This window comes from Bufo gargarizans, chromosome 1 (assembly GCF_014858855.1).
Source record: "Bufo gargarizans isolate SCDJY-AF-19 chromosome 1, ASM1485885v1, whole genome shotgun sequence".
Taxonomy (NCBI): Eukaryota; Metazoa; Chordata; class Amphibia; order Anura; family Bufonidae; genus Bufo; species Bufo gargarizans.
The window spans coordinates 356069654-356095250 of NC_058080.1; the positions used below are offsets into that span (position 1 = coordinate 356069654).

The 25597-nt window shown below is 42.0% G+C and overlaps 1 protein-coding gene across 1 annotated transcript in view; it reads left to right on the forward strand.

Moving 5' to 3' along the window:
• Window positions 1-24813, forward strand: part of LINGO3 (leucine rich repeat and Ig domain containing 3) — a 107254-nt gene extending 82441 nt beyond the window's left edge. The window contains exon 3 of the mRNA XM_044283210.1: window positions 22964-24813. Coding sequence (XP_044139145.1) covers window positions 22996-24813 — 1818 coding nt within the window. The 5' untranslated portion in view covers window positions 22964-22995. The remainder of the gene's footprint in view (window positions 1-22963) is intronic.
• Window positions 24814-25597: the final 784 nt, after the last annotated feature.

A 25597-nucleotide genomic window follows, 5' to 3' on the forward strand; every position in this document is an offset into this window, starting at 1 on the left:
TGGAGCCCGGACAACCCTTTTAAGACACTGGAAATGTATTTTATAGGTATTTTTACTGTTATTATTCAGAAATGTATTGTGTAGAAAGTCAAAGAATATCATGGAATATAATCCAGTGGCTGCATATATGCCATTTAAGATGGAAGGGAGTTTCACTGGAAACATCATGATTTGAAGCTATTTTGGTCTTTCCTTACAAGGCTACTGAATGCATATCATCATATCATTTTGCAACCTTTCATTTCATTCCTTAGTAGGACAACATAGCGTGTACTTTAGATTATCTGCACAGATTCACTTGCCAATAGTAATGATGCATATCGTGCAACGTATTACGTAACACTGAAATGTATCCACAACCATATTACGCTAATATTACTAATATATGGATCAACTTTATGGTTCAACTAGACCTTATATTCTGTAGCAGTGTCTCTTAGTGACTGGTATAACTCTTTCATCCAGGTTATGCAACCTCCATCCCCCTAAAATCCATTTGTGCATCATGATATTGCATATTCTAATGCATAATAAATCCTGCTGTACTTTGTAGGATTTAGTTGTGGGTAATGCTAGAAGCCAAAGGCATGAAGCAAATAAACTGTCATTTTATAATCCTTTACTGAAAAACTGTAAAATGTTATCTTGGCAGCAGCAGAATCGTGGAATGCAATCATTTATGGTGAGATTATAATTCATATTCTAGATCAAGAAGTCACATGTGCATGATGTGATTTTATGCGGCACATGTAATTTTCCCTGTGATTATATTATCTCTATATTATCTTAGAATATTATTTAGCATTCCAATGTACAGGGCTGTGCATAATGGTTTGGTTTGCTCTTTAAACTTTCTGAGATGGCAGATGGTCTAATAAGAACTCCATGATAACACAAATTTTCTATGGGTAGCTTCTCACTTCTATTATTTTTTATAGTTAAAGAAAATAGCTCTAACCTTGTGATTTCACAGCTGAAAACAAACAATTGTGGGTGTACGGGATTGGAGAAGCTTTCCTATCAAAAGGGCAGGTTTGGATATTTACAACCCCAGTTCCAAAAAAGTTGGGGTGCTGTGTAAAAGGTAAATAAATATGAATAAAAATTTAATTGGTAAATCTAAAAATCCTAAATTTTTTCATAAAACATAGAACACATATCAAACGTTGAAAGTGAGACATTTTACCAGTTCATAAACACAATTTAAGAGGTTGTCCAGGTTCAGAGCTGAACCCAGACATATCCCCTTCGTCACCCAGGCAGCCCCTCTGGGAAGACCATCTCTGAGCCCGCACAACCCCTTTAGGTCATTTAGAACTTGAATACCATTGTGTACCATCCCCTCTTCTTTAACAATAGTCCGTAAAAATAAGGGAAGTGAGGAGACCAATTGCTGGAGTTTTGGGATAGGAATGTTGTCCCATTCTAGTTGCTCAATAGTCCTGGGTCTTCCTTGCTGTATTCTTTGTTTCTTGATGCATCAAATGCTTTATATTTGTGAAAGGTCTCAACTGCAGCCTGTCAGTTCAGCACCCAGACTCTTCTTCTGCAAAGCCAATCTGTTTTGATGGATGCAGTATGTGGTTTAGTATTGACTTGCTGCAATATGCAAGGCCTTCCCTGAAAGAGATGTCTCGATCAGAGCATATGTTATTCTAAAGCCTCTACATGCTGTTCATCATTGATAGGGCCTTTCCAGGTGTTTAGGGAGGATTCATTCCACAGTATTGAAGCAGAACAAGGTTCAGTAGGGGAGTTTACAGCCTGGGTAATAAGAACAATCCTATTACACCTATTACACCTTGCTATACAGCTCTGTAACTCCAGAAACCGTTCTTGTTATTGGGATGCAAGTGCTGTTTGATACAGCCATTAACAGGGTTTATTACAAGGAAATATCTTGTCTTATTTGCCCTTGTGGGTGCAATTATATGTTCTAAAGCATTTTTTGGCTTTTATTGGGAAAAAAATGGCTTATTAGGGTACTTTCACACTAGTTTTCCGGTATTGAGTTCCGTCACAGGATTTGTTTTTTCCTAATGCATTCTGAATGGAGAGCAATCCATTCATATGCACCAGGATGTCTTCAGTTTAGTCACTCTTATGGTATTTGGCCTGAGAAAATACCATAGCATGCTGCAGTATTTTCTCCGTCCAAAATTCCGGGAGACTTGCCGGAATACCGGCTCTGGCATTATTTTCAATTTCAGATGCCTTATTCTTGGATTCGGCACCAATTGTTCTGCCAAAACAGATCCGGTTTTCCAGTCTGCGCATGCGCAAACTTTTAAAATCGAAAACAATATACCGGATCCTTTTTTCCGGATGACACCGGAAAGACGGATCCGGTGTTTCAATGCATTTGTTAGACGGATCTGCATCCGGATTTGTCTAAAAATGCTATCCGTTTCCACACTGATTTACAGATCCAGCAGGCAGTTCCGCCGACTGAACTGCCTACCGGATCTTCACAACGCAAATGTGAAAGTACCCTTAGCCGTTTTGTGGTGAAGTGAGAAAATTACAGCCATTTTTGGCGTGTATTAGTGGCAAAAAAAATATATATTATTTGTCGTTCAGCGGTGCAGTTATATGTTCTAAAGCCTTTTTTGGCGTGAATAGGTGGAAGAAAATAAGGGCCTATTTGCAGTTCAGCGGTGCAGTTATATGTTCTAAAGCCCTTCTTGACAGTGTATTAGTGGCAAAAATATATATTATTTGCCGTTCAGCAGTGCAGTTATATGTTCTAAAGCACTTTTTGACGTGTATTAGTGGCACAAAAAAAAGTTTTTGCCATTGTGTGGTGAAGTGAGAATTACAGCCCTTTTTGGCGTGTATTAGTGGCAAAAATATATATATTTGCCGTTCAGCAGTGCAGTTATATGTTGTAAAGCCCTTTGTTGCATGTATAAGTGGAAAAAATAAGGGCCTATTTGCCGTTCAGCAGTGCAGTTATATGTTCTAAAGCCCTTTTTGGCATGTATTAGTAGAAAAAAAGGGCTTATTAGCCGTTGCATGGTGAAGTGAGCAAATTACAGACTGTTTGGGGTGTTTTAATTTCCTTTTTATTTATTTATTTGATCTAACAGTATGTCAGACAGAGAAGTGCCAGGCTCGGCACAGGGGAGTGACAGAGGCCTAAATGTTTCTGGTGCAGGTCGCAGCAGAGTAAGGGGGCGTGGTAGCAGGAGTCGCAGCGAGAGGCCTGAGCTCCAGGTGTCACCTAGCGGTCGTGTCTTCACCAGCAACCCAGCGGTTCTTGAATGGTTGACTCGGCCATCCATTTCGTCCCAAGCAACATCAGACACCGCCAGCCAAGAGCCGGTAGGTTCGTCAGACACAATCCTTACTTGGTATGGCCCTGTGCCCTGACCTGTCCTCAACCTGCCTCTGTCCTTTTCTGTTCCCTCAGCCAGAAAAGTATTATATGCTGTGGGCTCAGCTCCACTATACAGCGAGGATGAGCTACTAGAGGACAGTCAGCAGCTACTGGCCAGCCAAGATGTGGAGGATATTCCCCCGCTTCCTCCGGTAGGCAGGCAAGTAGTGATGAGAGTGACGTGGGAGCTGGTGTTGCGAGCGGTCAGGCTCCTGACCCAGAGACCGTTGAGGAGGACATCAGTGACGTGCAGACAGTACTCGATGATGACAATGTAACTGATCACACTTGGGGGCCGGGTGAAATAGGGGCTTTATCATCATCGGGATAAGAGGTTGGGAGCTTGCATGTGAGGCAGCAGCGGAGCCAGCAAGTCACTAACGTGGCAGGGAGTCAGCAGAGTGGAAGCAGTGGGAGGTAAACATGTCCGGGGTAGACCACCCACTTTGCAGGAGCCTACCTGCCCAGAAAGTAGTGGTGCAGGGGTTCACGGAAGCAGCAGCAGTAGCAGCCAGTGCTTAGTGTTGGGGGTAAAATCACCTACTCGGCAGTGTGGCAGTTTTTTGTTAAGCCGCCGGAAGAGGTGAACATGGCCATTTGTAGAATCTGTGGGCAGAAGGTGAAGCGTGGCCTGTGTGCCAATGTTGGCACCACGGCCCTACTTCAACATATGCTGCATCACCATAAAGTGACTTGGCAGAACCGTGGCTCCGATGTGGTGGTCCTGCCTGCCGCAGCAACCGCTGCATCACCCAGTGGCATGCACCCAATTTCAATCAGTCAAGGCTCCACTACCTCAGCCGAGTGAGCTGTTTGTCCTTCCCATCATCTGTTGGATGAGATGCTCCTGCTCCTCCTCCTACTCCTCGTCAGTCATTCCATTAGCTGTTGCCAAGCCACCAAAGTGATTGCCAAGAGACAACAGCATGCAAGCACTCATCCAAAGGTGCAGAAGCTAAATATGCTCCTCTCCAAGTTGCTGGTGCTGCAGTCCCTCTCTTTCCAAGTGGTGGACTCTGCACCTTTAAGAGAACTGATGGCTTGTGCCGAGCCGAGGTGGAGAGTCCCAAGCCATCATTTCTTTACCAAAAAGGCAGTACCAGCCCTGCACACCTGTGTAAAACAGAAGGTGGGACAGTCCTTGAGCCTGATAGTGTCTGCGAAAGTGCGTTGCACGTGTGGAGTATAACTATGGTCAGGGAAAATACATATCCTTTACAGCCCACTGAGTGAATGTGGTTCCTGCACAGCTACACCAGCAACTTGGCCAGATGACGCTGCTTCCGCGTCCACGTTCTCACGTCATTGGTCCTGCAACAATGTCCGCCTCTGCCTCCTCATCCTCCACTGTGTCCTCAGCCTCCACTACAGGGACAATTCACAGCGCCTCCAGCATACCATATGTGCAGGGCACGGCGATGTCATGCTGTTCTGCACCTCGTTAGCCTGGGCGAACGGAGAGTCACACAGGGGAGGAACTGCTCCGGGTCCTTCATCAAGAAATCGAATCCTGGCTTTCTCTGCGACAACTCAAAATCGGAATCATGGTGACCAACACCGGGAAGAACATGGTATCGGTGCTGCGTCAAAGAGGGCTGAGCTGTGTGCCATGCACGTGCGTGTTCAATCTGGTTGTCAAGCGGTTCCTGAAGTCTTCCACCCATCTGCAAGCCATCCTAAGAATGGCCATGAAACTTTGCATGCACTTTAGCCACTTGTACACCACAAAGCACACCCTCCTTGAGCTGCAGTTGCAGAATGGCATCCCCCAACATAGGCTGATATGCGACTTTTCCACCCATTAGAATTCCACCCTCCATATATATGTTGGAATGAACAATGTCATTCCACTGCTTGATGTCCTGGAACAGATGCTGGTAAATCTGGCTGGTCAGGGGACTGGAGACGTGGCGCCTAGATCTCACGGCCACATGAGCCCTGTGGGGGCTGAACTAGAGGAGGAGGAGAAGGACATTGGAGCACAAGCAATGTGTAGCGAAATGGGTGGTTTTTCTACACAGATGACAGGAGAGGAGGAGCAGCCAGAGGAGCTACACAGCAATGAGGAAGACGAGGCAGAGGACCCAGACACACCATGGCAGTATGCACTGGAGATGGAGGAAGGGAGTTGCACAAATGGCCCGATGCATCCTCACTTGCTTGCGTAGTGACAATTGAATAGTCACCAGTCAGAAAAGGGGTGACTTCTGGCTCCTCACCTTGTTGGACCCTTGCTACCGTTCCAAAATGAGGGCCTTTTTTACACCTGCTGAGAGGGAGGGCAAACTGAACTACTATAGAGACATCTTATGTAGTCAGTTGGCCGTTGCATTGCCTATCTGCACCATCGTCCATCCTCTCGCAGGTCAGACCAGGGGAGCCCTCTGCACTTAAAGTTTCACCGGGGTGGGGAGGCAGGAGCAGTACCAGCTCCATCAGCAGCAGCCTGAGTCTATAGTCGCTAATGAGCAGTTTCTTCACTTTTTCTAGTGAAAAAACTACTCACCAGCAGCTAGTCATAGAGCAGAATCTGAACCAGCAGGTGGTGGCATACTTGGACAGCACCCTGCCAGCCGACATTGAAGATCCGCTGGACTACTGGACAGCCAAACTGGATTTGTGTCTGCAACAGGCCGAGTTTGCCCTGGAAAAGCTGTCCTGCCCGGCCAGTAGTGTGGCATCAGAGCGGGTGTTTAGTGCAGTGGAGGCCATAGCTACCCCAAGAAGAACTTGCCTTTCCACCAAAAATGTGGAGAGACTGACCTTTGTCAAGATGAATCAGATGTGCATAAGCCTGAATTTGTACCCATCAATGGCTGATGCATCAGACTAGATCATCCATAGTGCCACACCAACACTTTGACAAAAGATACTGGTTTCTTCTGGCTACTATTCTGATGCTGCCACCAGCCTGATGCCACACATCTGATGCCAAGTGCTCCTTCTTTCACCCACCATCTTCAGCGGGTACTGGTATTGCCACCCACCTCCACAGTATGTCACCTTGTAACTCTGTTGCCTCCTAATGCTGCTGCCACCTCCACACTATTTCACCTTGCAAGTCTGTGGTCTCCTGATGCTGCCGCCACCTCCACACTATGTAATTGTGCCACTCTGTGGCCTGCTGATGCTGCCACCACCTACAGACTCTGTGATTGGGCCACTCTGTGGTCTCCTCATGCTGCTTCCACCTCACCACTATGTTACCTTGAGACTCTGTGGTCTCCTCATGCTGCTGCCACCTCCACACTATGTCACCTTGCCACTCTGTGGCTTCCTGATGCTGCTTTCACCTCAGCACTATGTCATAGGGCCACTCTGTGGACTTCTCACACAGTTCCCACCCTCTCTACTTCATGACTGGGACACTATTTAGCCTTTTTGGCTTTGCTGACATCATCATTTATTTGACCCTTCCTCTGAGCTGTCAGAAGGAAGGAAGGTAAAATATGATGCACAACGGATCCTGTCTGTGTAACAGCTGTAAGGCCTGTATGGTCCCATCAGAATTGGCTTGTGATTTGGTAGCCAAAAGCAAGTGGCAAGTGGGTACAAAACACAGAAGACTTGCAAATATTCCGTTCACGTGTCATCTCTGTTTTGGACCCATTTCATTAAAAAAAAAAAAATTGCATTAGCAATACTGATGGATTACTCACCAAATGCTGACGGAGTGAAGGCAGATGCTCCACAGACAGGATCCGTTTTTTGCGGGTTATTGTTCTGCCGGATCAGAGGAAGGGCAAAATAATCAGTGACGTCAACACAAACTTACTGCTGACATCCTCTACACTCTGTCGGGGGGCTCTACTTGTATAAGCATTTAATAGAACAGGTTCTTTAGACATCTATGTGGAATCAGTGTAAAAGGAGTGCTCTTCTTCTTGACGCTAACATCGACCTGTAAGGATGAGTTCATACGTGAGTTATTTGGTCAGTTTTGGCCCCGTAACTGCCCAAATAAGTGAAGTGTGCAGTGATTCTAAGAGTGACACCTCTTATCTGCATGTCATACTGACTCACAGTATTGTTTCACTACCACAGCAGACTCCCTATGTGTGTTACTGCAAGGCACAGTGTTCTACACCACTATAAAGGCTCTCTGCAGCCAGGAAATAGACGTTTTTTTACGCAATATTCTGCAAATAAATTTGGATTGAACCAAAAAAGAAAAATGTACATTCGCTCATCTATAATGAGAAATTCGCTCATCTATAATGGACAGACATTTAAAGTCTTTACAATTTTACATGAAGGAACATTTTTCTGAACAGATTGGTAAACCTCTGCCTATCTATGCTCCTAAGAGTCTCTGCCTCCTCCAGCTGTATTTATTAGTACCACTTACTTTTCCAGCCTTTTGTTGCCTCTGTCCCAATTTTTTTGAGATTTGTTGTTGCCATCAAGTCTTAAATTTGTTAATTTTTCTCATAAAATTATATGTCTTATGTTCAACATCAACATCTGATATATGTTCTAAGTTATATTTGGAATAAAATATGGGTCTATGCTATTTGAAAGGCTACTTTCACACTAGCATTTTCATTCCCGCTATTGAGATCCATCATAGGATCTCAATAGCGGAAGAAAACACTTCAGTTTTGTCCCCATTCATTATCAATGGGTAAAAAACTGTACTGAACGAAACGGAATGCCCCAAAATGCATTCCGTTCCGTTTGGTTACGTCTTCATCGCAGACAGAATAACTCTGCAAGCAGCAATTTTCTGTCAGCCATGTAGTGGGGAGAAAGACGGATCTGTCTTGACACACAATGTAAGTCAATGTGAATGGATCCGTTTTCTCTGACACAATAGAAAACAGATGCGTCCCCCATTGACTTTTAATGGTGTTTCTCCGTCTTGGCTATACATAATACAACCAGATCCGTTCATGACTGAAGCATTTTTGCAGATCCATGACGAATCCGCAAAAAACATTAGTGTGAAAGTAGCCTAAATTGTTGCATTCAGGTTTTTTAACCTTTTTTTACATTTTACACAGTGCCCCAATTATTTTGGAATTGGGGTTGTATTTAGAACAAGGATGTTTTATGAATGAACTCAGAATAACTCCAATATTGTCATTTTGTTAACCTTGTTAGGTGTCATTTTATATCTGTGACTGACTAATATCAATCATATAAATATATTATTATAAATATGATGGTGCGGCCATTCCCTTTCAAGCCTACATATAATGCAAAGAGGTATTATGCAAGTAAAGAGAATTATTCATATTAATACATGCACAGTCTATATAACACTTTTATAGTACCAGTGTCTTCATAAGTGAAAGATTGAGCAGATTAAAGACACAGAAAGCAAATCTTCAGAGTTTGAGAGACAATCAGACATCAGCCTGATGAAGTCACTCCAGCAGATTATATCTCTCGGATTTATATGTAACATAATATTGCAGGTTTTCAGACATTAGACAGGATTAGGCAGAAGCAACAGATGTCATTATTGGTAGCTGGAAAACTCCAACTTCTTCTTGCTAAAAGAATCAACCCTTTCAAATGCTACCCACGTTGGCTAATAGAAAATAAATTATGTTAGTGCTAAATAAATGGTCAATGATAGAAGATGGCAAGTAGAAGGTGGAATACCAAACTTTTGCAAAATGCAAAAAACTTTTAGGATGAAGCAAAGCCTGGACAGACATTTTAAAGTGGGTTTCTGGCTGGTCAGCTTTTGCTTAACTCAGTCTCATTTAAGCAGTGATTGGTATATTATGAGTATATTATATCGTGTGAGTGATGCAATCCCTTCAAACAACTAATTAAGGAGATATCGGGAGTTTGACCCATACTGATCAGATATAATACCAGTGACCCATGCTGAAGCTATCATTTTAATAGCATTAGTTTAGTGTGTGAAAATGCGCAAAAAAACTAAGGGGGAGATTGATCATCTGTCTACACCATGGTTTTGGAATTAAAGAGTTGCAAAACCCTCTATTCTTTTTTTTGTTTGTTTGTTTTTTATTGTATTAGGACTGTATATATTTACACCACCCTTGCCAGTTTCTGAAAAGTGGTTGGGCCATCGGCCCTGTGGCGAAACCAACCTCGCCACTGGGTTTTGGAGAGGCCTGTTTACCATCCTCTTGCCTCAGGATTACGACCCTTTAAGATACTTTTACTAACTTTTAAACCCCTGAACCTATTCAAGTGAATTTTGGATAGGTTTGTCCCCAAGTTATACTGGTTAAATTGATATAAGTTATATATATGTACAATGTAAACTCACAAAGTTGTAATAATTTATAAGAAGTGTAACTTTTCAGCGTAGGAGACAATTGAGTAGATACAGAAATTGACTCAATTATCTCCTAGACAGAGGGGAGGAATATGCTGGGTGTGTTTCTATTGTCCCATTGTGCCATAGTGTGTTTAAATGGTGATTTCTGTCCTGTTGTCTCCAAATGTGTATTGTCGATTTCCCTTTGTCCTGAGAGATAATTGAATTGCTCCTCGGGTGTCTCCAGGGCAGAGAGGAGGAAACCATGATGCATTGTGGGGATGTGTTGTGTCTGTGTATCCTGAATTGCTGCATATCTGTCCTGTGTCACAGTCTCCCTTCTGGTCCCCTAGGGGCTTGTCCACCAGATGGGGGACCTGCATAAATACGGGCGAGTAGCCCTCAATAAAGAGTGCCTGTTTTATCCTTCATCATGTTGAGGCTGGTGTTTGGGTAACTGATCAACACTGGGGGATTGCTATACGCTGAAGATTTGCTATACTCCCCTGGCATAATTACTAGCTCTTGTAAGAGCTGTTCCTGCTCTCTGGTTTTAGGAGAGGTTCACCCACTGGAGACTGGAGCCTTGTCGTAGGTCCAGGGTGGGTAGGAGACGGTGAGACCTCAACCAAGCTTCGGCGGTTCGTGGGGTCTGCAGTGCGTACGGTGTCAAGTGGAGTGCTTGGAGTCCTCGGAAAGCACTAGGAGCATCTATCGACGGAGGTACCCGGTCGGGGTGCTAGGAGATCCGTTACAGGCCCTTGGCACATTTATCATCATTTACTCCAAAAACTGGTGCAAGTCATGACTAGAAACTATGCCAACTATGAGTGGGAGTAGATTTCAGTCTGGCACATGGACTGCCGGAGGAGGCACAGACCTCCACTAGCAAAGCAGGGCCCATCAAGATCATCGTAGTACATGCCAGTCTTGATGAATCAGTGGCTAAAACCGTCTAGATCCATTGCTGGACATGAGTAATTTGGTACGTGGAAAGGTAGAGATCAGAGAGGAGCTACGTTTTAAAAAAATTGATTCAGACGCAAGAATTTTGGCTAGTTACGAATTAATTTGTCATGAAGCGTGTTAAATCAGGTCTATCCCAGCCTACAATTAATTTTGTGGGAGAGTGTATCTCTGTGTACATCAGTGTGCATTGCAGTAACATGCATAACTAATCCTTTCTGGTAGTGAAACAGTTCTTGTGCATCAGAGTGACAGGCAAGTAATATATATAGACGTGTCAAAATGACTCTTTAGTGGAACAAAATAATGTCATGGAGGCAGTGCCAACAAAGTAATGGAGGAAAAAAAAAGGTTCTTTTAATCCATGTTGTGGCAGTGCAAACTCCTGCTTTTGAATCCTTCCTGTTGTTTGGCTGTAGAATGACTGTGCATCACTATTAGGCTCAGTTCACACTTTAGTTATTTGGTCAGTTATTCTTATCATTTATTGTCAGCCAAAAGCAGGTGCAGGTCAAACCCACAGAGCAGGTGTAGATCTATTCATGATATCTAATCCACTAGTAGGCTTGGCTCCTTAATTTGGCTCATAAAAATGGATGGAAATAACTGACCAAATAATTGAAGTTTGAACTCAACCTTATAGGTTCATTTTATCATCTAATTTATCAGCATCAGGAAAAGGAGAAATATCCAGCTCGAGGATGATGACAAATCGTAGCTTTATTGCGGTATAAAATCGTCGACATACAGGACAAGTTCAGTAATGCCTTTCAGACCATAAACAAATAGCAGTCCTTCCTCATGTGTTATGAGGAAGGACCGCTATTTGTTTATGGTCTGAAACACGTTACTGAACTTGTCCTGTATGTCGACGATTTTATACCGCAATAAAGCTACGATTTTTCATCATCCTCGAGCTGGATATTTCTACTTTTCCTTATTTATCGTAATGCATCCAGGTGCGTCATCCGTGCTTGGTTGGTGGAAGGGAAGGTGAGAGCTGCTGTCACGACCGCTATCCCAGCAGCAGTCATGTCGCACCAGACGGAGGGGAAGGGGGACCCTTATCTACGGATGGGAAATAGAACGGTCACCCCTGACTAACCCTAAGCTGGCACCTGTCTGCCCTGATACCCTAGACGGGGTGTGAACCCATGCGGCGAGCAGGATGCCTAAACCCTCAGTCACCCTAACAAGACTAGACTGGGGAAAGGCAGATGGGAGCACTAGTCACCATCACTCATGTCTAGGAGAACAACAGGGGAAGACAGCAACAAACAAACAATCTATAACAGAGATAGACTTATCCAGTCACGAGCAGGGAAGGTGATCCCAATAACGACAGTCCACGCCAGACAAGAGCTCCACAGCAATACCGTCAAACGATCTCCTTCAAAGGTCAGAATAGCACTGGAAGTAAGAAACTATATCTGGCAATGACTGCAAGTGAAACTGAAACTAATATAGTAGCTGGGAGTGGCAGACAGGACTCATCTGAGAAGGATGCCTACAAACTCCCAGTCAGGACAAAAAGGTTCACAAGGCAAAACCTGGATGACATACCCTGAACCACAGAGCAAACTCACAAGCTATCGCGAGTAGCAAGTCGCTGCGATCTTCTCCACCCAGACCTGTCTGGATCAGTCACAGTCGTGACAGCTGCTGTGTGCTTCAATGTGATCTAATTTATCAGCATGGACTGAACCATGCAGTGGACCAAGATTCAAGTAATGGCCTTGTGACAGAATGGGGAGGGTGTCAACAGAAAGATTGCATTGAGGTAAATGTTTATTTTTCACTTTAAAACTTTTAATCTGTCAGAAGAACAGCCCAAAAAAGAGGATCCTGTATTTTGAGCATCCTCTTTAAGGCTATGTACACACGACTGTGCCATATTTTGGGGTCCACAAATTGTGGATCCGCAAAACATGGATGCCGTCCATGTGCGTTCTGCAATTTGCTGAACGGGTGGCCCATTATAGAAATGCCTATTCTAGTCCGCAAAACGGACAAGAACAAGACATGTTCTTTTTTTATTTATTTTTTTTCGGGCCACGGAGCAGAGCAACGGCATAACTTTTGCTGCCCCACTGAAGTGAATTAGTCTGCATCCGAGCCGCAAAAAATGCAGCATTTGATCAGTATTTGAAGGCAAAAACAGGAGTGAGTCCAAAACAGAGACACAGTGCATTGTAAAAGTATTCATCCCCCTTGACTTTTTTCGTGTTTTGTTACATTACAGCCTTAAGTTCAATGTTTTGTTAATCTGAATTTTATGTGATGGATCAGAACACAATAGTCTAAGTTGGTGAAGTGAAATGAGAAAAATATATAAGTAAAACTATTGTTTATAAAAAAGAAAACAGAAAATTGGCATGTGCGTATGTACATACCTTTGTTAGGAAGCCCATAAAAAGCTCTGGTGCAACCAATTACCTTCAGAAGTCACATAATTAGTGAAATTATGTCCACCTGTGTGCAATTTAAGTGTCACATGATCTGTCATTACATATACAGTACAGACCGAAAGTTTGGACACACCATCTCATTCAAAGAGTTTTCTTTATTTTCATGACTATAAAAATTGTAGATTCACACTGAAGGCATCAAAACTATGAATTAACACATGTGAAATTATATACATAACAAAAAAGTGTGAAACAACTGAAAATATGTCATATTCTAGGTTCTTCAAAGTAGCCACCTTTTGCTTTGATTACTGCTTTGTACACTCTTGGCATTCTCTTGATGAGCTTCAAGAGGTAGTCACCTGAAATGGTTTTCACTTCACTGGTGTGCCCTGTCAGGTTTAATAAGTGGGATTTCTTGCCTTATAAATGGGGTTGGGACCATCAGTTGCGTTGTGGAGAAGTCAGGTGGATACACAGCTGATAGTCTGTTAGAATTTGTATTATGGCAAGAAAAAAGAAAAAAGCAGCTAAGTAAAGAAAAACAAGTAGCCATCATTACTTTAAGAAATGAAGGTCAGTCAGTCCGAAAAATTGGGAAAACTTTGGGTCCGCGGCCCATCCACTTATCTTCCGTTCCTATGCTCAGTAAGGGGGCCCCCTTCTCCTCCTTGTGTGAACAGGTAGCACGCGATGCCGATGTCCCGAGCCCTCCCTGTCTGACCTGTCCATGATCCAGGCTCCCAGGTACTGCATCTGCTGCACTAAACACACTCGCCAATCATCATTTAGCAGTGCAAAGATCCTGCTGCTGATTGGCCAGTGTATTGCTGGCAGCAAGAAGACACAGAACTTTGAGGGTACGCCTGGCTCAGCAGTCGTACACTGCGCTCATGCGCTATCCACCGCCTGCCTCATCAGCCACCCCCCGCCCCCCAGACTGAAGAACCACTCTGGCTCTGGTCACTGAACTCAGAGCCACATATCCAGCGATGTGGGGGGAAGTCAATAGCAGGCCACGATGGGAACAAGCCCCCATAGCATCGCGGGTGATGCTAAGGAGGCTAATTTCCGACACGGCCTGCTATTGCCTGCACCCCTCCACTGGGCCTAAGTATTACCAGAGGTTTTTTCATTTTTGCATTTTAATTTTTCTGCCCTATCTTTCTTGAGCCATAACTTTTTTTTTCCGTTCACATAGCTGTATTAGGGTTTATTTTTTGCAGGACAAATTGTACTTTAACCACTCCCAGACCAGGACATTTACCCCCTTCCTGCCCAGGCCTAATTTAGCAAATCTGACATGTGTCACTTTATGTGGTAATAACTTTGGAATGCATTTACTTTTTCAAGCCATTCAGCAATTGTTTTCTTGTGACACATTGTACTTCATGTAAATGGTAAATTTGAGTCGATATGTTTTATCTTTATTTATAAAAAAAATCCAAAAGTTAACAAAAATTTGAAAAAATTCACTGTTTTCTAAATTTGAATCTCTCTGCTTTTAAGACAGATAGTGATGCCTCATAAAATATTCATTAATTAACATTCCCCATATGTCTACTTTATGTTGGCATCATTTTGGTAATGTAATTTTATTTTTTTAGGACGTTAGAAGGTTTAGAATTTTAGAAGCAATTTAAAAAAATTTTTAGAAAATTTCCAAACTCAATTTTTTTAAGGACCAGTTCAGTTCTGAAGTCAATTTGTAGGGCTTACATAATAGAACATTTTAGAAACGACACCCCACAAACTATTCAAAACTGGGTTTAAAAATGTTGTTAACCCTTTAGGTATTCCATAGGAATTAAAGTAAAAATACAGTTGAAATTTCAATATTTCTATTTTTTTGCAGATTTTCCATTTTAATAATTTTTTTATTGGAACACATCAAAGGTTAGCAACAGAAAAAACTCAATATTTGTTAACCTGATTCTGAAGTTTGCAGAAACACCCCATATGTGACTATATACCGCTGTTTGGGAACAAGGCAGGGCAAAGAAGGCAAGGAGCGCTATATGGTTTTTGGAGGGCAGATTTTGCTGGAATGGTCTTTGGGCACCATTTAAAGAGGCCCTGAGGTATCCCCACAGTGAAAACCCCCAAAAAGTGACCACATTTTGTAAGCTACACCACCCAAGGAATTTTTAAGGGGTGTAGCGAGCACTTCACTCAACAGGTGTTTCATAGAATTTTTAATACTTGGGTGCGAAAATGAAAAATGTCATTTTTTTTTTTTTTACAAGTAAATGATAACAGGAGAATTTCCCCCCACAATTTGCTATTCACTTTGTCCTGAATACAGAAACACCCCTATTGTGGTCGTAAACTGTTAGGCCCCTTTGCAGACGAGTGAGTATTCCAATGCGTAATGCGAACTCATTGCGCCCGAACGGAATCTGGACCCATTTATTTTAATAGGGCTGTGTACATGTGCGTTGGTTTTCAAACATCACTTGTGCGTAATGTGAAAATCGCAGCATGTTCTATATTCTGCAATTTTCACACAACGCTGGCCCCATATAAGTAAATGGAGCTGCGTGAAAATCGCATTGCATCTGCAAGCAAGTGCGGATGCGATGCGTTTTTCACGAATGGTTGCTAAGAGATGATGCTTGCATACATTCAGTTTTTTATCACGCGCGTGCAGAACGCATCAAAACGCATTGCACCCACGTGATAAAAACGTAACAACTGAACGCAATCACAGGCAAAACTGAATGACTTTGCCTGCGAAATTGCATATTTTTCACTGAACGCACTCGCAACACATCCGGACCTAATCCGGGCATGCAAGGGGCCTTATTTTCAATCAACACTAACCGACCCTATCTGGGTATAGGTATAATAACTTTATTCATGCAAAGAAGCCTAGATGGCTAAATACCTAACTTGACCCAGATACTTGTATCTCAATAAAATATAGCTTTTAATTGTCATCATTAAAACTTGTTCATGAGCCAAAAAGAAAAGGTTAAAAATAAACTGCTCCCTGTCTATGATACCTGATGTGTGTGTGTGTTTTGTTTCCACTAGCAGGGATATGCACTCTCCCTGCTGAGATACCACACTTGTTGGTCACTTTTCTCCCTTTACCAGTTACTCCACTGTCTCTTATATCCGAAATTACTGCATAGATTCTGGTATTAATCTTGTACTTCTAGCTGATATTTGAGGCACAATTTGACAAGGAACATAATTCTAAAACCTAGAGACTGCCCCCCGACATGTTTCGCCAGCAAAACTGGCTTCATCAGGGGTATTGGGCAGCATGCTGTGTCATAAAAAATAAATAAAATTATACCGTTTAATTGATGGGGTAGATCATGTGATATTTTTATAGATCAGGTCATTACGGACGCAATGATACCAAATATGTCTAGTTTTTGTGTTGGTATTTTCTTAGTGCCATATGTTTTCATTTTTTGGCTATAGTCTTGTGTGAGGGCTTTTTTGCGGGACAAGGTGATGTTTTTATTGCTACCATTTTGGGGTACATACGACTTTTTGATTGATTGATTGATTGATATTATGTTTTTTGTGAGGCGAGGTGACAAAAAAAAGCAGTTTTGGCAAAAAAATAATAATTTTTTTACACCATTCACTTAATGTAATGCAAATTGTTACAGAGACGGCGATAACAAATATGTCTATTTTTTTATCAATTTTACGTTTTGCAGAATAACATTTTTAGAAAAAAAAATAATGTTTTCGTGTAGCAATTTTCTTAGAGCCATATTTTTTATTTTTCTGGCTATGGTCTTCTCTGGGGGCTCATTTTTTGTGGGATGAGGTGGCGTTTTTATTGTTACCATTTTGGGGTATATACAACTTTTTGATTGATTAACTTTATGTTTTTTGGGAGGTGAGCTAACTAAAAAAATCAGTTTTGGAGCAAATCTGTACAGCCTCAGTGCATGACTGATCGAGCTCTATGGAAGACCCGACAGCTCCTGCGCTCCCCTGGCCGGGACAGGAAGCGGCAGATCACTTCCTCAGCTGTATACACAGCACTCGTTGAGCGCTGTGAATACATCGAGCTAGAAGGCAGGGACACCCAGAAATGGTCCCTGCCTTCTCTCCGGAGTGCCCTGCTGTCACTGACAGCGGGCCCCCCATTTGGCAGATGAAACCAGACCGCCCAGTATGTTTATAGTCAATTGGTGGTCAGAAAGTGGTTAATGTGGCATACAATGTAGTGGGAGGTGGGCAAAAAATTCCAAATGGGGTGGAATTGGCAAATGGGGGTGTGGCAGAAGAGGAGCAAGGGCAGGAAATGAGATGGGCCAGAGGTGGGTAGTGGCAGAGTTAGGGGCCCAATTCAGATTCTTGCTATGGGACCCAATGATTTCTATGTACGCCCCTGTATGGGGGGACAGAATATGGCGATAAAAAGAAAAAAACATTCCAAAGTTTTTGGGGCACATTTATTAAGACTGTTGTTTTAGACGCCGGTCTTAATAAACCCCTATACTTGGTGTTGGATCCGCCAGAGTTATGAAGAGACGCCAGCCTCTTCATAACTTTGGCGGATCCTCCCCCAGTTCTAAATGTAAGACAGCTTTGTTGCTGTCTTACATTTAGACCTTTTTCTACGCCTAAAACAGAAAATGGTAAATGAAAAATGGTAAATAAGACAGGCTGGCTGGCCCGTCCCCTTCTCCGCCCACTATTTTAGACCTGACATGAGTGGGGAGAAGTCGCAGATTGTGGAGCAACTAACCATTGCTCCACAATCTGCGTGTGAAATACGCCTAATGTAGGCGCATTTCAAATTAATAGATGATCCCCTTTAATTTTTTAAGTATTAAAACAGAAGAAAAGTTATACAAATGTGGTATCATTGACCCAGAGAATGAAGGGAACAGGTTAGTTTTGCCACATAGAGAATGCCCTAAAAAACAAAACCCATAAAACTGTGGCAGAATTGCGTTATTTTCCAATTCCTCCACATTTGGATTTTTATTCCAGCTTCCCACTACATCATATGCAATATTAAACGGTGCCATTAGAAAGTACAACTTGTTCCACAAAAAACAAGCCCTCGGCTATGTAAACAGAAAAATAGAAAGTTCTGATTGAAAGGACGGGACTAGTACAAAGGGAGTAAATATAAGGGAAGTGAAAAATGGAAAATTGCCCTGAAAGCATTAACCCCTTCCCGTCATGACGGCAGGTGCGTTCCCGTATTTTGACGTACTATTACATCATGGTGATCCGTCGGGCACCGGAGCGGTGCGCGCCCGATCACTACAGGGGTCCGGCAGTCCCTGATAGCCGGGCCCCTGCTGTATCCGTTGGCATCGCTGTACAAGCCGATGCCAGAGGATTAACTCCTTCTATGCCGCGATCAGTGCTGACCAAGACATAGAAGGCATTTGAGGAGGGTGAGGGAGCCCATCGAGTCCCTGCGCTGCTATGGCGGGGACCTGACGGGTGAGAAGGCAGCCGGATGCCATGCAGAGGCTGCCAAATGCCCTGCATGGCATCAGCACCTGCCTTCTACAGGTGCCCGGGAGATCCAGCCTCAGGCTTGGTCTCCTAGGCAACCTGTTAGTGTATTACTCAGTGTCATACACTAACAGGAAATGCATTACAATACAGGTGTATTGTAATGCATTGCAGAGGGGCTCAGACCCCTAAAAGTAAAGTCCCAGAGTGGAACAGAAATAAATTTTTATTTATTTTTTTAAGTTAAAAAAAAAGAGTTTTTAATAAAAAAAATTATGTTTCAAGTTAAAAAAAGAAGCAAACGCCCCTTTCCTCTGATTTCATAGAAAAAAAATGAAAACACACACATATTAGGTATCGCCGCGTTCGTAACAACCGGCTCTATAAATATAAAACATGATCCACCCTGTCCGATAAACACCATAAAAAATTAAAAATAAAAACAGTTTAAAAAAAAAGCCATTTTTGTTACCTTACATCACAAAAAGTGCAACACCGAGCAATCAAAAAGGTGTATGCCCCCAAAAATGGTACCAATCAATCCGTCACCTCTTCCCACAAAAAATGAGACCCTACTAGTATTGAGCGAGCATGCTCGGCCGAATAAGTGTACCGCATGTGCTCGACCACCATGCTCGAGTCTTCACTGCTTCTAAGCAGCCAATAAACGTACAGGTAAGTACTGCCATCACTATAATGCCAGTAGCCATGTTACTACATTACTGGCTACTGACATTACAGTGATTGGCTGGCCGGAACACGTCATCGGGTGCTATATAGTTCGGCTCATTATGAGTCAGGGAGAGCTGCACTTAGAAAGGGATAGATAGTGTAGGGAGTGTGATCGCAATATAGTCAATAGAAAAACGTTTTGAAGACTCAAAAGTCCTTTTAAGGACTATTGTGTGTGGTGGCAGGCTGGCAGCAATATAATATAGCCAGCAATTTTTTTTTCCATACTTTTGGATAGAGGGTGTCTGCAGTGACATCTGTGCTGCAATACCTTCTGTGTGTCAGGGCCAAATATTGGGAAAAATATTACTGACAACAAATATATTTTTTCCATAATTTATCCACACTTTGCCTATAAATAGTGTCTGCAGTGAACTGTCACATCTGCACTGCAATAGGCTAAACATCCAAATGGATTGTCGCCGTCACGGGGACGTGCCATCAGCCCCAGGTTAACTAGAGTCACCAAAGCAGCAGCAGGCCACTGGCCATAATGTTTTAGATGGTCAGATCAGCAGGCCCTTGCTCCTAATGTTTTTGAGGGTCACCAGCAGACCATCAATCATCATTTCCAAGGGTGTGGATGATGCCCTCCTTTATGTGTAACTAAGGGTGTATCGGAGTCCCTCTTCCTTGTAATTTTTGGTAGTACTTGCACTTTATGTACAAGTAAATATTCAGGAAAGCATGTTTTCCATACATTTTTCCTCTAAAATCAATATTTTTTTTCCTTGGTATTGTGCGTATTATTGTCATTATGTAAAAGTGGCGTACTATTCGGACAACATAGATCCCAGCAGCAACCAGCAAGTCCAAGATGCATCCATACATCCTCCCCATGCTGTTACAGAACCATTTCAGTGGTGCTACCAACAATTTCTGACATTTTCTTATGAATCAGGCACCTTCCCCTCTTCAGAGCAGGGGGTACCTGGTTTAATGCTCGGGTTCTCCCATTGACTTCAATTATACTCGGGTGCTCGGTCGAGGAAAAAATGAGATCCTACCTAAGACAATAACCCAAAAAATTTAAAAAAATGATGACTCTCAGACAATGGAGACACTAAAATATGATTTTTTTTTTGCTTCAAAAAGGCTATTATTGTGTTAAAGTGAAATAAATAAATAAAAAGTAGATATGTTAGATATCTCCGTGTCCAAAACAACCTGCTCTATAAAAATATCACATGACCTAACTCCTCAATTGAACACCGTAAAAAAATAAAAATAAAACTAGTGCCAAAAAAAACATTTTTGTTACCTAACATCATTTAAAGTGCAACACCAAGTGATCAAAAAGGCGTATGCCTGCCAAAATAGAGCCAATCAAACCATCATCTCTTCCCACAAAAAATGAGCCCCTACCTAATACAATCGGTCAACAAATGTATACACACTTGCCCACATAAAGTGTAATAATGAATGATCAAAAGGTCATATGTACCCAAAAATGGTACCAATAATAACGTCAACTCTTTCTGCAAAAAATGAGCCCCTGCACAAGACGATTGTCAGAAAAAATAAATAAATATGGTGTTCGGAAAACATATAATTTTTCAAAAATGCTTTATTATGTAAAACTGTAACAAACAAAGAAAGTAGACATATTTGATATCACCGCATCCGTAACAACCTGCTCTATAAAAATAGCGCACGATCTAACCTGTCAGATGCACGTTGCAAAAAAAGGTACCAAAACCAAAAAAATTTAAAATCATATTTACCCAAAAATAATACCAATAAAACTGTCACCTTATCCCCCAGTTTCCAAAATTGGGTCACTTTTGGGAGTTTCTACAGTAGGGGTGCATCAGGGGGGCTTCAAATGGGACATGGTGTCTAAAAACCAGCCCAGCAAAATCTGCCTTCCAAAAAACATGCGGCAGTCCTTTCCCTTTGCGCCCTGCCATGTGCCCTTACATCAGTTCACGGCCACATATGGGGTGTTTCTGCAAATCTCAGAATCAGGGTAATAAATGTTGAGTTTTGTTTGGCTGTTAACCCTTGATGTGTTAACGAAAAAAATTGATTAAAATGGAAAATCTGCCAAAAAAGTGACATTTTTACATTTTACCTCCATTTTCCTTTTGTGGAACACCTAAAGGGTTAACAAAGTTTATAAAATCAGTTTTGAGTAACTTGAGGAGTGTAGTTTCTACAATGGGGTCATTTTTTGGGGGGTTCTATAATAAAAGCCCCACAAAGTGACTTCAGACTTGAACTGGTCCTTAAAAAGTGTGTTTTGGAAATTTTCTTACATTTTTTTAGAATTGCTTCTAAAATTCTAAGCCTTCTAACGTCCCCAAAAAATAAAATTACATTTACATAATGATGCAAACATAAAGTAGACCTATGGGGAATGTTAAGTAATAATTTTTTTATGAGGTATGACTTTCAGTTTTAAAAGCAGAGAAATTGAAATTTTGAAAATTGCAAATGTTTCAAAAATTTGGTAAATTTGGGATTTTTTCATAAATAAAGGTGAACTATATTGACTCAAATTTATGACTGTCATGATGTACAATGTGTCACGACAGAAACAATCTTAGAATTGCAGCGTGGCAGTCTGATGGATGCAATGGTGGCTACTCACCCCGACACCTAAGGGGTTAAACAGCCAGGCTCCGTTCCAGCACTGATCTCGTCCTTCACCTGCTGTTGATGGCTCAGTTCCAAAGCCATTGCCATCAAGTTTTCAAAGTGCGGGGGCACAGATGGTGGGCGGGAAGGGGGGCATAGATGGTGTCAGGGGGTGCACAGATAGCGGATGGGTGGCACAGATAGTCTAATGAGGGTACAGGGGGCTCAGAGCATCACTTTATTGGAGGCTGTGATCTCCATCGACATGATCTGTGGAGATTAGAGCCTGCAAACAGCATTTACACTCTGATTGGTTAGTCTGTCCCTCGCTGACAAGGGACCACTCTGATTGTTCTCTTGCCAGCAGCTCCCGTGTTTTCATTATCAGGGAAAATGGAGATTCCTTGGCTGTAACACTGTATAATGTCACAGCTTCCAGTTTGAGCTCAGGTTTAAATGTACACAACCGATTGCAGAAACTATCATGCAATCTGGATGTGTAGTTACACCCATATGCGCGATCGGATTAATACATCTTAGGCTACTTTCACATCAACGTTTTCCTCTGGTATTGATATCCATCATAGGAGGAAAACAATCTTCAAACTTCAATTTTGTCCACATTCATTGTCAATGGGGACAAAACGGAACAGAGTGCACCAGAATGCATTCCTTTCCGTTTGGTTGCACTGTTGTTGTTTTTTCAGACACTAGAGAAAATGTATCGGCGTTCATTGACTTACAATGGTTTTGGTCCCCGGATCTGTTCATTTTAGAGATAATACAACCAGATCCGTTCAGAACGGATGCAGCCGGTTGCATTATTATGGTGATTCCAGCAAAAAAGCAAATGTGAAAATAGTCTTACTTGACTACCACATATTTGGTATCCCAAGGTTAACACCATATTCTGTGTTGCTGTGGAAAAGTACGCAACTAGAAAAAGTTGAGATTGAGTAAATTGTGAAACATGGTATGAGCTCCTGAATTCTAGAAATGGCTTTGTCCTATAGGTTAGGTTGAACGCGGTTGCTGATTTGTGATACTTGAGGGGCTTTTTAAATAAACCATATTATTAAGTCAAAAATATCATGCGTCTGTGCTGAAAAGATACATATTTTAAAATGTGGTATGTTTTAGGACAATAGTTAATGTATCTTATAGTTTGTTAATGTAACACTTATTTCTATTTCTAATTTCTAGGTGCCTGACAAAATGGTAGCCCCTCTGGTTATATGATGCCTAGAAAAATGGCATCATGTTGGCCCTCCATCTTAGTTTTCCACCTACTGCTACTCTACTCAGAAAGAAAGACTTTAGGATGCCCTGCCCGTTGTGATTGTGCGCCTCAGATCCGGTCAGTCATCTGTCACCGCAAACGACTCACTTCAATCCCGGAAGGGATTCCATCTGAAACAAAACTCTTAGACCTAAGCAAGAACCGCATACGCTGCCTGAATCCTGGTGAACTGTCCTCATACCCACAACTTGAAGAGGTAGATCTAAGTGAAAATATTATCTCAGTAATAGAGCCAGGAGCTTTTGCCAATCTCTTTTATCTTCAAACCCTTAAATTGAGAGGCAACCAACTGAAGCTTATTCCAACTGGAGTGTTTAGCAAACTTAGCAATCTAACATTACTTGATATCAGTGAAAATAAAATTGTCATTCTCCTAGACTTTATGTTTCAAGACCTTCGCAGTTTGAAAAGCCTTGAAGTTGGGGACAATGAATTGTTGTATATTTCACAGAAAGCCTTTTCCGGGTTGACTGGCCTAGAGCAACTGACTATTGAAAAATGCAATCTAACCTCTATTTCTCCTGACTCACTTTCGTACTTGCAAGGCCTTGATGTTCTGAAACTGCGTCACTTGGGCATCAGTTCATTAGAGGAACAGAATTTTCAGAAGCTTTATAACCTCAAAGAACTAGATATTGATTGCTGGCCTTTTTTAGAAGAAGTCTGCCCAACTGCTTTCCAGGGACTAAATCTTACTTCCCTTTCGATCACCTATACGAATATCACCTCAGTGCCAGCAGCTGCTCTAAGGAGCCTTACATATCTAGAATATCTAAATCTTTCCTACAATCCTATTCGAGTCATCCAGCGAGGCTCCTTCAAAGACCTTATCAGACTAAGGGAGCTGCTCATGGTTGGGGCATCTCTCACTGTTGTGGAATCCCAATCATTTTATGGCTTGAGACAGATTCGTCTGCTGAATGTCTCCAACAATCAGCTTTCAACTCTGGAAGAGAGTACTTTCCAGTCAGTGAATACCCTAGAGACACTGCGAGTAGATGCCAACCCCCTTGCCTGTGACTGCCGTTTACTATGGATTTTGCAAAGAAGGAAAACGCTCAATTTTGATGGCCACCAGCCTGTTTGTGCTTCCCCTGCTGAAATCCAAGGCAATGCATTATGCGACTTCCCAGATTCAATACTTTTTGAATACTTTACATGCCAAAAGCCCAAAATAAGGGACAGGAAGCTCCAGCATATCACAGCTCATGAAGGACAACCTGTATCATTTCACTGTCGGGCTGATGGGGAGCCTGTTCCTCTCATTGTCTGGGTCTCGCCGCAGAGAAGGATGATTACTAGTAGAAGTGTAGGAAGATCCACAGTGCTACCAGAGGGTACCCTTGAGATAAGATATGCTCAGGTTCAAGACAGTGGTACATATATATGTATTGCGACCAATGCAGGAGGAAATGACACCTACTTTGCTACACTGACTGTAAAAGGTGATAACTCACCATACGCTAACCGAACACTATATCTTGCAGAGTACAATGACACCTACCACAATGACACACATGTTTTTTTAAAGTTTACTTTGGACCTGAAAACAATCTTAGTATCAACAGCTATGGGCTGCATTACTTTTCTGGGAGTGGTTCTATTCTGCTTTCTCCTGCTGTTTGTATGGAGCAGAGGAAGAGGACAGCACAAAAATAACTTCTCAGTTGAGTACTCTTTCCGTAAAGTTGATGGACCTGCCTCTGCTGCAGGACAAGGTGGAGCTAGAAAGTTTAATATGAAAATGATATGAAATGACATTAATGAGTTATATCTGATGTGATAGACACTGTGATATATTGGCCATTACATGTAGAGAGTTGAATGGAGCGCCTCGTTAATGGGTTTAAACAGCATTTTCACAGATGCCATCATTATTCTTCCATTAAAGTAAACAACAAGGGCTATATGCTGGCTCTTGCCAAGTGAGTTGCCCTGACCAGCTATTTTTTTGTAAAATATAGCAGGGCTGGTTTAATATTTAAATCTTAGCATTCCAGAAGCCGGGTGCCTCTCCCATAAGGTTTGATAAATGAGCAATGACTTTCAATCAATTTGAAATACATAGTTATATGATGCCAAGGTCAGGAAATGTGCAAATTAAAAAGAATTTGGATAGGAAGTCTACATTTTGAAAAAATATTCAATAAAGCAGAGTCAATATAAATAGCCTTACGAATGAAAAGTGATTTAGTAATACTGACTCCATCCCAGTGAATAAAGGTAGATACAATTTAAAACATGTAACGGTATAGCCCAATGATGAACACAAGGGATTTCTCAGGAATTATTATACATCATAGTGGAACATCGGAGAACAAATAACATTGTTGACGGAATGTACTAATATAAAATAAAATCTTAATTATACAAACATAAAACACATATGCCATACCTTGCTGCACCAGATGCACACAGAGCCACAGCTTGTTTACTTTCATTTACCAATTCAATATCAAAGTACACAGGTAATTTGAGGCTTGAGTGTTACATTGTTACACTTAGGTACATGACATATTTAGTTGAACTATGGAAAA